The sequence below is a fragment of the Hypanus sabinus genome, chromosome 1 (assembly GCF_030144855.1).
Source record: "Hypanus sabinus isolate sHypSab1 chromosome 1, sHypSab1.hap1, whole genome shotgun sequence".
Classification (NCBI taxonomy): domain Eukaryota; kingdom Metazoa; phylum Chordata; class Chondrichthyes; order Myliobatiformes; family Dasyatidae; genus Hypanus; species Hypanus sabinus.
The window spans coordinates 13,130,697-13,142,880 of NC_082706.1; the positions used below are offsets into that span (position 1 = coordinate 13,130,697).

The 12,184-nt window shown below is 43.5% G+C and overlaps 1 protein-coding gene across 3 annotated transcripts in view; it reads right to left on the reverse strand.

Annotated features, from left to right (window-relative positions):
• The window catches only part of LOC132391485 (methylcytosine dioxygenase tet3-A-like), a 231,979-nt gene that overhangs the window by 24,527 nt on the left and 195,268 nt on the right, over positions 1 to 12,184 (reverse strand). For all 3 annotated transcript variants that reach the window (XM_059964750.1, XM_059964751.1, XM_059964756.1), the window contains 2 exons: positions 7,522 to 7,672; positions 166 to 255 (listed from right to left, as the gene is read on the reverse strand). In XM_059964750.1, coding sequence (XP_059820733.1) covers positions 166 to 255; positions 7,522 to 7,672 — 241 coding nt within the window. The remainder of the gene's footprint in view (positions 1 to 165; positions 256 to 7,521; positions 7,673 to 12,184) is intronic.

Sequence of the window (12,184 nt, forward strand, 5' to 3'; positions counted from 1 at the left end):
CATGTAGATGTTCTACACAATGCACAGTTGGATAATAATTAAAACACAGGGATTTGCAATGGGAAATCTAAATAACAAACACTTTGAATAATAGGCATTATTGTTCTAGCCATGCTTGATTACAGTACAAGAGCGAATGAATCTCCTGTGTGTTGTACAACTTACCTGATTGCTGAAGGCTTGGGGTGCAAGCTGCTTGTAGAGTGGAGCAACTTCTGTGGCTAACGTTTGCAATCTATCCTTGAGTAAAGCTTCCTTTTTTTTACAAAAAAAACCAAATAATAATAATAAATAATAATATAATAATTATTATTATATATCCACTATTAGAGATAGGCCAATCCATAATAACCATCCGGATATATTACAGGATAAACAAGGACAAACAACTTACTTAATAGATATAGCCATTCCAAACAACCATACCCTACAAAAATCAATAAGTGAAAAGCACAAGAAATATACTTAATCAAAGGAGGAAATTGAAAGACTTTGGAACATGAATAGGGTATACATTGTATACAATAGTAATATCTACAACTGGTATCATCCCATAGTCACTACACAATAGCATTAAACAATACGAGCTACACAACAACATTTATGTAAATCCTCAGAAAGCCACAATACTAAACAGCACAAGAATAGTCTGAAAGTTGTTAGTAATTGAGAAATGAGCATGCTTGGTTATGCTCATCCCTCAGGTTTACCAGCTTGAGCTCAGAAAAAAAAAATCAATAACAGATAGATAATTACTGAGAACATGAGTTCTAGAGTCCTTGATAGTGAGCCAGCAGGTTGTGGAACCAGTTCAAAGTTAAGGTGAGTGAAGTTATCCATGCTGGTTCAGGAGCCTGATGGTGAGAGGGTAATAACTGTTCCTGAATCTGTTGCATTGGGACCTTCTTTGCCTTTCATGGCCTGGATGGGGGGCATTCGACTAACGACGCTTTTTTCCTGTGACATCACTCCTTTAGATGTGTTCAATGGTGGGGAGGCTTTTCCAGTGATAGACAAGGCTATATCCCCCAGTTTTGTACTCTTTTGTAGGAAGAATGAACATTTAGATTGATGACCAGAAACATTAACTTCTCATTTTCCCCAATGGATGCCGCCTGATCTGTTAGCCATTTTTATATTTTCTGCTTTTACATCTGATTTCCAGAATTAGTAGCAATTTTCTTTTGAATTACAACATCCATTGCCAATAAATCTGCACCTGTTTCAGTAACTTTGTTCTGTGTCTCTTAATAAGAACTGGAGTCTAATTCACTGCTACAGAGTGAAGCTTAAACCAAAAGGGATAACTTCACTCAAATTCACTTGCCCTATCTTTGAAATGTTCCCATGACCAATAGACTCACTTTCAAAGACTCTTCATCTCATGTTCCTGATATTTACTGCTTATTTCTTTTTTTCTGTATTTGCAAAGTTTGTTGTCTTCTGATTGAATCCCCTAGTTGGGCAGTCTTTCATTGATTCTGTCCTGGTTATTATTCTATAGATTTATTGAGTATGCCTACAAGAAAATGAATCTCAGGGTTGTATATGGTGATATACATGTACTTAGATAATAAATTTACTTTGAACTAAGATGAGACAAACTTCTACTCAAGTTTAGCTGAGATTTACATGGAATCTCACTGGGATGAATTGTGCCAATACTTGAATTGCTGAGAAGTAAGATTTCAAATTAAAAACTACGGGTTTCATTAAATTCTCACCATATTCCTCAATTACATCCAATAAAATCATGGATACATTCAGAACTTGAAACATGAACAGCATAAAGCTGGTGCATTTACTGTTATCACTGTTATAACTTGTAGCTTTCATTTGCTTTCAATGTACTGATCTCTGGAAAAGTTAATTAATTAACAAGGCAGGGGACTTTTTTTCTCACGTACCAAGGTACAGTGAAAAACTGTTTTGCATGTTATCCAGACAGAGCACTTCATTGCATTGGTGTACTGAAGTAGCACAAGGGAAAAACAGTAACAATACAAAATGAAGAATTACAGTTGTAGAGAAGGCGTAGTATAGACAGATAATAAGATACAATGCCAGGGTGAGGTAAAATCTCAAGGCAGTATATGTACTTTGATAAGGAAATCTTTGATTGTGAAATCAAAGCTCAAAGTAAATTTATTATCAGAGTACATAAATGTGACCATATACAACCAAGAGATCCATTTTCCTGTGGCATAGTCAACAATGTTGGCACGTGGCTAAGTGGTTAAGGCGTTGGTCTAGTGATCTGAAGGTCACTTGTTCGAGCCTCAGCTAAGACAGCGTGTTAACCACATATTGCTCTGCGACGACACCGGTACCAAATTGTATCGGCCCTTGCCCTTCCCTTGGACAACATTGGTGGCGTGGAGAGGGGAGACGTGCGGCATGGGCAACTGCTGGTCTCCCATACAAGCCTGCACAGGCCTGCACCCTGGAAACTTCCCAAGATGCAAATCCATAGTCTCTTGAGAATAACAGATGCCTATTAATTCTATATTTCTCAACAAATCTACAAGTATTTGTTGATACTCATAGTAACTATAACAGGATCAATGAGAGATCAACCAGAGCGCAGAAGACAAACTGTGCAAATGCAAATTCTGTACGGATTAGGTTCAATAGTTTAATGACAAACAGGATAGCAAGCGTTCTTGAGTCAATTTTCGTTTGGTTATTTGTCCATCTCGTGTGTTTTTTTGTTGATTCTATTGGGTTCCTTTGTATTTGCTGTGAATGCCCTCAAGATTATGAACCTCAGGGATGTCTATGGTGACATATATGTACGTTAATACATATTAAAGTAAGCCCAAATAAAAGGATACATGTCAAAGTACATATGCATTTGTGAGTCTTTTTCATGCCGGTTCTGTATGGGGGTGGTGGGGGAGCAGAGTTGATGTCTTTCTCTTGTCAAATCCCATGGTATTTGGGAACTTCACTGCTATCTGCAGTTGTACTGTAGGTGCATACTTTGACAATAAAATGAACCTTTGAACTTATAATATTGATTTTGAATTTTCAATTATCTTATAAAAGTGAGCTAGAAGCTGTCCTTGAGCCCAGTGGTATATCCTTCCAGGCTTTTGTACCTCCTGCCCAGCGGAAGGGTGGGGAGGAGGGAGAATGTGCAGGGTGGGTGGGGTCGATGATTACATTGGCTGCTCCACTGAGGCAGTGAGAAGTGGAGTGTCAGCTGAGCTACATCCACAACTCCCCTCAACCTCTTGCGGTCCTGGGCTAAGCAGTGCTCTGGTTACCCCCTGTAACTAATAAAGTGGTCACTGAGTGTGTGTTCATGGTCTTCTGCTGCTGTAGCCCATCCACTTCAAGTTTAACGAGTTGTGCATTCAGAGATGTTCTTCTGCACACCACTGTTGTAATGGGTGGTTATTTGAAATACTGTCCCATTTCTGTCAGCTGGAACCAGTCTGGCCATTCTCATCCAACGTCTCTCATTAATGGAACTGCCGCTCACTGGATGTTCGTTTTGGGTTTTCACACCATTCTCTGTAAACTCTAGAGACTGTTGTGTGTGAAAGTCCCAGGAAATCAGAGGTTTCTGAGATACTCAAACCACCCTATCTGGCAGCAACAATCTTTCCACCGTCAGATTTACTTAGATCACATTCCTTCCCCATTCAGATGTTTGGTCTGAACAACAGCTGAACCTCCTGACGATGTCTACATGCTCTTATATATTGAGTTGCTGCCGCATGAATGGCTGATTAGATATTTGCATTAACGAGCAGGTGTACATGGGTACCTAATAAACTGACCACTGAGTGTTGACAACACTCTAAGTCTGGACTGAACAAAGGACACTGGCGCGGTGAGCTGCCCATTTCATTTTGGGTATCTCCATGGGTGAATTATGTTCACTAGTAGTTGGGGTTGATGTTAATCCTTCAACGAACATTAAACATTGGGTCTGTAAGCCCCTATGTTCCTATAGTGGGGTGTCTAAGACCAGAGGGTATAGCCTCAGAATACAAGAGTGTCTTTATCTGTGAATTTTCTTCAGTTCTTCTTCAGATCCCTTCTTCTCCCTTCACCGTTCCCACTTATCATTCCTCAGCTTCTCACTTCATCCACCCTCCTTTCCCCCTCACCTGGCTTCACCTATCACGTGCCAGCCTGGGTTCACTGTCCTCTCCCCCACCTTCTTCTAAGGGAAGAAACATTTCCTTTCCAGTCCTGATAAAAAAAAATCTCAGCCCAAAAATGTTGACTATTTTTCTCCATAGATACTACTCTAGTATTTTATACAGTTTACATTACTCTGGATTTCCGACATCTGCAGAACCTCTTGTGTTTAATTTTGTTTCTTTTCTGTGTTTGTGCTTCTAATGACGCCCACACATCATTAGATCTGACCTCTACTGTCTGTACAGCAGCTTACCCACATTTTTTCTCCCAGATTAATTAATACATCTCACCCCTGTAGAAGAATCACTGAGGCAGTGGGATTGTTGGAATGATGATAAATGTCATAAACGTCAACAAAAAAAAAATCACACACCAAATTACTTTCCCGATCGTTCACTTAATTCTTTCTTCTGGACTGAAATGAACTGCACATGATGGAATTGATGGCTTTGTGGCTACGATTGTACAAATATGGGTGGAAGGACAGGTAGTGTTGAGGAAGCAGGCAATCTGCAAAAGGACTTGGATAGATTGGGAGATTGGGAAAGGAAGTGGCACATGGAATACAGCTCCAGAAAGTATACAGTTATGCACTTCCGTATAAGCAATAAAAGACTATTTTCTAAGCAGGGATAAAATCAGAAATCAGAGGTGCAAAGGGAATTGGGAGCTCTCATGAAGAATTCCCTAAAGGTTAACTTGCAGGTTGAGGCAGTGGGGAGAAAGGCAAACGCAATGTTCGCGTTTATTTCGAGAGGTCTAGAATACAAGAACAAGGATGTGCTGCTGAGGCTTTATAAGGCACCAGTGAGGCCTCACCTTGAGTATTGTGAGCAGTTCTGGGCTGCTCATCGAAGGAAGGATGTGCTGCTATTGGAGAGGGTTCAGAGGAGGTTCACAAGGATGATTCCAGGAATGAAAGGGTCATCGTATGAGGAATGTTTGTTGGCTCTGGGTCTGTACTCACTGGAATTCAGAAGGATGAGGGGGGATCTCATTGAAACTTTTCGAATGTTGAAAGGCCTGGACAGGGTAGATGTGGAAAGGATGCTTCCCATGGTGGGAGAGTCTAGGACAAGGGGGCACAGCCTCAGGATAGAGGGTACCCTTTCAAAACAGAGATGCGGAGAAATTTCTTAAGCCAAAGAATGGTGAATTTGTGGAATTTGTTGCCACGTGCAGTTATGAAGGCCAGGTTGTTGGGTATATTTAAGACTGAAATTGATAGGTTCTTGATTGGACAAGGCATCAAAGGTTACATGGAGAAGGCTGGGAACAGGGGTTTGAGGAGGAGAAAAAAACGGATCAGCCATGATTGAATGGCGGACCAGACTCGATGGGCCAGATGGCCTAATTCTGCTCCTATGTCTTATGGTTTATGGTCTTATATCAAGGCAAGGATGGAATACTGAGGTTTTATAAGGCATTGGTCAGACTGCACTTGGAGTATTGTCAACAGTTTAGGGTCCCTAATCTATGAATGACATTGGAGAGGGTCAACAATTATCTTGGGAATGAAAGGATTAACATATGAGGAACATTTGATGGTTCTGGCTGGACTTCAGAAGAAGGCATTTCTCAATGAAACCTATCGAATATTGAAAGGCTAAGATAGAGTACATATGGAGAAGATATTTCCTATAGTAGAGGGCACAGCCTCAGAATATAAGGATGCCCCTTTAGAACAAAAATGAGGAGGAATTTCTTTAGGTAGATGGTGGCAAATCTGTGGAATTCATTGCCACATGGCATGTGGAGGCCAAATCATTGGATATATTTAAAGTGGAGGTTGTCTTGAAAAAGCAACCAGCATAATCAAAGAGTTCTCACAACTTAATCATTCTCTCTTGTTCCAACTTCCACTGGGTAGAAGATACAAAAGCTTGAAACTGTACCGCCAGGCTCAAAGACAGCTACTATTATAAGAGTCTTAATCAATGAAGGTGAATTAGAGTTAGAGAGTCATAGAAAAGTACAACTCCAAAACTGGCCCTTTGGACCATCTTGTCCATGCTGAGCCATTTAAACTGCCTAGTCCCATCGACCTGTACTGGGACCACAGCCCTCCATACCCCAACCACTCATGTATCTATCCAGACTTTGCTTATGGTAAACTTTAAAAATCGAGCTCATATGCACCCTTGTGCTGGCAGCTCATCCCATACCCTCACAACCCTCTGAGTTCTCCTTAAGCTTTTCACCTTTCACCCTTAACCCATGACCTGTAGTTGTAGTTCCATGCAACCTCAGTGGAAAAAGCCTGCTTGCATTTAGCCTGTTTATACCCCTCATGATTTTACCTACCTGTATCAAATCGGCTCTCAATGTTCTACGTTCCATTCTTGACCTTGACATGGTGCTCGCACCTTATTTACCTACTTGTGTTGTATTTTCCCTGTAAACGTAACACTATATATGGCATTTTGTTATTGTTTTCCTTGTGCTACCTTGCTGCACAGACATTTGCTGATCTGTACAAATAACTAAGTTTTTCACTGTATCTTGGTATATGTGACAGTAACAAACTAAAGAACAGTTAGTTGTGTGGGATTTGAGCCCATGGCCACCTGATTCACAATCAGTTGCTTGTTCGTTGAACCTGATCTGACAATTCAGCCATAGGTCAACACCAGAGATTCCGCAGATCCTGGAAATCCAGCATCAATGGAGAGGGATAAAGAGTTGGCGCCACAGAAAACTCGACTGCTCCGTCCGCAAAAGAGAGGATTTCCTGGTGGCCAGCCATTTTAGTTGCACTCCTCATTCCCATTCCGAAATGGTCCGAGGCCTCCTTTACTGCCATGACGAGGCCACTCTCAGGTTGGACGAGCAACATCTCATATTCCGCTTGGGTAGCCTCCAGCCTGATGGCATGAACATTGATTTCTCGAACCTCCATTAATTTCAAAGCACCCCTTCCCTTTTCCATTCTCCATTCTAGCTCCAATCTTATCCCTTCTCTTCTCCTCATCTGCCTATCACCTCCCTCTGGTAACTATTCTCCTTCTCTTTCTCCCATGGTCAACTCTCTTCTCCTGTTGGATTTCTTTTTCTTTGGCCCTTTACCTCTCCCACCTATCATATCCCCCCACCCACTTACCTTCTTCCACACCTGGCTTCACCTATCAACTGCCAGCTGGTACTCCTTATGCCCCCTCCCTCACCTTATTTTGGCTTCTTTCCCCTTCCTTGCCCATCCCAATGGAGGGTCTTGGCCCAAAACGCCGATTCTTCATGCTGCCTGACCTGCTGAGTTCCTCTGGCATTTTGTGTGTGCATTACTCTGACAATTTAGCTGGCCTCTCACTGGGTTCAGGACTGATTCAGCAATACATGTACGAACAGTGGTAAGATGACACCAACCTCCTTCGGGTTGTCTCCCAACAGCCTGAACTTGCGAGGGTGCTTGCTGCGGGCATACTTGCAGCCATTGAAGTACATGCTCCAGGAACAGCCGAATGAGAAGGAGGCACCACAGGTCTCGGGATCCTTTCCTTGACATGCGCAAGTGCGGCTGAAATGAAAGCAGTAAATATCACACAGTCTGGAAGCTGTAGCGATATTGACCAGAGGACTTACACAGAATGATTACTACTGACACCATAAACACCGACTGAACTTTGATCAGCCTAAAGGGTTGATTATTCTGACAAATGGCACCAACATTTTAGTCTGCATTAACTGCTATTATACAATGATGTAGGCTTTTAGAGTCATACAAGAGCAAATCAGAATCAGGTTTATTAACACTTATGTCAGCTTTAGATACATCTCTACCAAAGGAGGTGTGAGGTGCTCCTTCCCTCCACGAGCCTGCAGGTCACCCTTGGGCAAGGTGTAGCACCTGCTTAGCAACACACCCCCCCCCCCCACCGAATCAGGGTCACGTGAAACCATGGGAACAGGTGGTGGACAGTTGTATGAACAGCTGGACCACTGATGCCAGGCAGAAAATCTCCGAAGAATATTGATAATGGCTGGGATCACCTGTCTTGTAAAGACGCTGCCCAGAAGAACGTAATGGTAAACCACTTCTGTGGAAAAATTTGCCAAGAGCAATCACTGTCGTGGATAGACCATGGTCGCCTAATGTCCTATGACAAGGCACATAATGATGATGATGATGATATATCATGAAGTTTGTTGTTTTGTGACAGGAGTACAGTGCAAGACGGTGGTCCTAAGGTTGTCACAGCCGGGGGTGACAGTGGGGATAAGCTGCCACTACTTATAAAGTGTTACAAATAGCGTGCGTCTCTCACAGCCTCTGACAACCAAGTCCGCTCTTGGCCTTTGCATGTGGCTTAGCTGCTAGGCCCAACAGAATTGTTTCTGCTGACAGGAAAAGGGTCTCTGGCACCTCAAAACCAGTTGCTTCATCAGGTGAGGCTCACCCGCATTGGACGGCAGTCGGCATAGGAGAAGGAAAACTCTGATTTTAAGCCTCTGCAGCTTTGCGGCCATACCCACCCACGGGAAAGGCTTCGGGAGTCAACCCTGAGGAAGAAATCCGGAGCCGGGGTCCCTAAGGCAGTTTGATGTTGTTTACAACTTCACTCTGGCAGCCTCTGCGATGACACTGGTGCCAAGCTATATTGGAGCTTGCCCTTCCCTTGGACTCCCTCAGTGACGTGGAGAGGGGGAGCCCACTGCATGGGCAACAGCCGGTTCTTCAAATCTTCCCACCCAGGCTTGCGCCCTGGAGAGGACACGGTCCACCAGAGGCGCAAACCCGTGATCCCCTGGGATCGACGGCTGCCTACTACTACAGTGCAAGACAGAACAAATACTACAAGTTACAAACAAGCCAACAAATAGTAGATAGACCAAGATGGACCAAGAGATGGGGCAGATGGACCAAGAGATAGGGCAACAGAGAAATAGCAAGTTAGTGTTCATGGGTTCATAGACAATTCAGAAGTCTGATGGCGGAGGGGAAGAAGCTGTTGCTAAAATGTTGAGTGTGGGTCTTTAGGCTCCTGAACTGCCTCCCTGATAGTAGTAATAAGAAGAGGGCATGTCCCAGATGGGATAAGGAAGGCTGATGGGATGAGGAATGAGGAATGAGGAATGCGGCCTTCTTGAGGCATCACCTTTTGAAGATGTCCTTGAAGCTTGGGAGGCTGGTGCCCATGATGGAGGCAGCACAGTTCACAACTTCATGCAGCATGGCAATTTACCTACTGACGTGTGCATCCTTGGGGCGTGGGCTGAAACTCACGTGGTCACGGGGAGAATGTGCAAACCCCACACGGACAGCACTGGAGGTCAGGATTGTTTTCTGGCATTGCAGGGCAACCAGCTCTACCAGCTGTGCTTCGGGCGCCAGTCGGTTGGCAAACCTGAGATTATCAGACTCACTGCCAGGTCCCATATTGGCCTGCCCTACTTCCACTTGTCTGTTTTTGCACATAGACACACATGAGTATAGATGCCAGTGCCCAATTCCTTATGGGATGGCTGACCATTCAAAAGGCATCGAGTCAAGAAAGTTTGCTCCATTTGGGACCCCTTCCAAGTGCACTGCATCGTGGCAGTGATCTTCAATGATCTGCCAGTTGGCACAGCCTTGAATTCAGATTTACTTATCACATATAGTGGAAAGTGTTGCTTGCATTAAAAACAAACCCAACCTAGGGATGTGCTGGGGACGGTCCTCAAGTGTCCCCACACATTCTGGTGCCAACTGTAGCACACCCACACTGTTCAGCAGAACAACACATACATACATTCCTCCAACTCCAGGACAGGCCGCCAGTCTCCACATTTTGGCCACTGAGCTTCAACATGTGTGATCTCCAGGTCCATCGGCATTCTCAATGTGGAATTGCTCCCTGACCTTATACACGCGTACCCGATTTAAAGGCACTCCCACAGGAATATTCGGCATGTTGCAACACTGTTATTTAAGAGACACCTGATGCTGTGACGTCCAAGAGATCCACGACCTCGTCATACGATTTGGAAGCTTGCGTGCTTCATTGGCCCAGAGCCCAATGTTGGGTGGAGTCAGGGTGACCCACGCCAAATAGGAGAAAGGGCAGAAGACAGACTAACAGAGATCCGCCAGTCCTCCGGGTTCATGAGCTCAATTCAGGGCCAACCACCCTGACTGACTGGTAAACAAAACCTGTCACAGAAACAGCACTGAAGAACCCTTCTACATTTGTGGGTGACAGTATTTCTGCGTCCGCACTCAGGTCTTGCGGGACTGACAGTAGTGAAAGCCGAGCTACTGACACGGAAGGCCCGAACACTGACAGAGATGAAGGACCTTCAATGCTGCCCTAAATGCCAGAGGCTACAGATTGAAGGTGTAATGAGTAGATAACATTACATCTAGGGCAGCGGGTTCCAAACTGGGTCCATGGACCCCTTGCTTAATGATATTGGTCCAGGGCATAATAAAGTTTGGGAATCCCTGATCTAGGGCCTGTTACAACAGTTTCATCAGTGTGGTCTTCTGCTTGGTAAATTGGGGCTACTACAATACAGCCAGTGGATTAAGGACCCTCCATCACCCAAGTCATGGCTTGTTCTCATTGCTACCATCAGGAAGGAGGCTTCTTCTCAACTACCACACAATTTCTGAATGGACTTTGAGTCCATGAACACTACCTCACTACTTTTTTATTTCTATTTTTGCACTACTTATTTAACTATTTTATATATATATATTTACTGTAATTCATGCTGTTTTCAATTATTATGTATTGCGTTGTAGTGCTGCCACAAGGACAACAATCTTCACGATGTACGCTGGTGATATTAAATCTGATTCTGACTCAAACTATAAGCCTCGGCCTACAATCACACCTGACTTCCTAACCTCTGAAGAGTTTCTCTTCTGACTGCAAAGATGTCTCTCAAAGTCTGTCACGGGCAACTTTCCTGCTGCAAGTAAATCCCAATTGGAAGCAGAATGAGTAGAACCAGAAATAACGCTCTAGAAGTTCAATCAAAATGGTTGAAGAACAACTAAAGCAGTTTCGTGAATAAACTCAAATCATAAGGTTGAAATGCCCAGGTTTTTCATATTTCCTTACAACATACAAGGTTATTTGGACCTATTGAGTCTGTACTGGCTCATAAAGCAATTCTACTTCATCATATGTTTCCACAGCAACCTATTCTCCTCTTACTCCCACCAACTCTCCCCAGATGTACCACCCACTTCCACACTAGGGGCGATTTACAGCAACCGATTAAACCACCAACTCACTCGTCTTTGGGATGTAGAAGGAATTTAAAGTGCAAATCACACACACATCACCAGAGACCAGATTACTGGAGCGGAGGTTTATAATGCTGTTTACATTGAAAATTGAATGCACATTTCATTCCATATTTGTAGCTTAAACTTCCATTTTATCTAATTCTTTATTCTTTGGAGAGGCTGCAGAAGAGGTTTAGCAGGATGCTGCCTGGTTTAGAGGGCGAGTGCTATCATGAGAGGCTGGACAAACTTGGGTTGTTTTCTCTGGAGGCCAGAAGCTGAGAGGAGATCTGACAGAGGTTTAGAAGATTATCAGTGGCATAGATAGAGTAGATAGGGAGTATATGTTACCCAGGGTTGAACTATCTAATACCAAAGGCCATGCATTGAAGGTGAAAGGCCTTAAGTTCAAAGGGGATGAGAGGGGTAAGTTTTTTACTCAGAGAGTGGTGGATGCCTGGAATGCACTGCCTGGTATGGTGGTGGAGGCAAATACATTAGAGGCTTTTACGAGATGTTTGGATAGGCACATGGGAGGCGGAGGGATATGGATATGGTGTAGGTAGGCGGAATTAGATTTTGGGTGTTTTTTATTTGCTTTTTAGCTGATTTGGCACAACATTGTGGGTTGAATGGCCTGTTCCTGTGCTGTACTTTTCTATGTTCTATGCTTATAATTGTTGAATGTTGTTTATTGTTGCAGGTCTCACCCTGACCAAAAACACCACAGCAAATTTCTAATACAGGTAAACGTGGATAGCGAATAATGTGGATCCTTAATTGAGAGATTCAGCCGCAGAGATGAGAAAG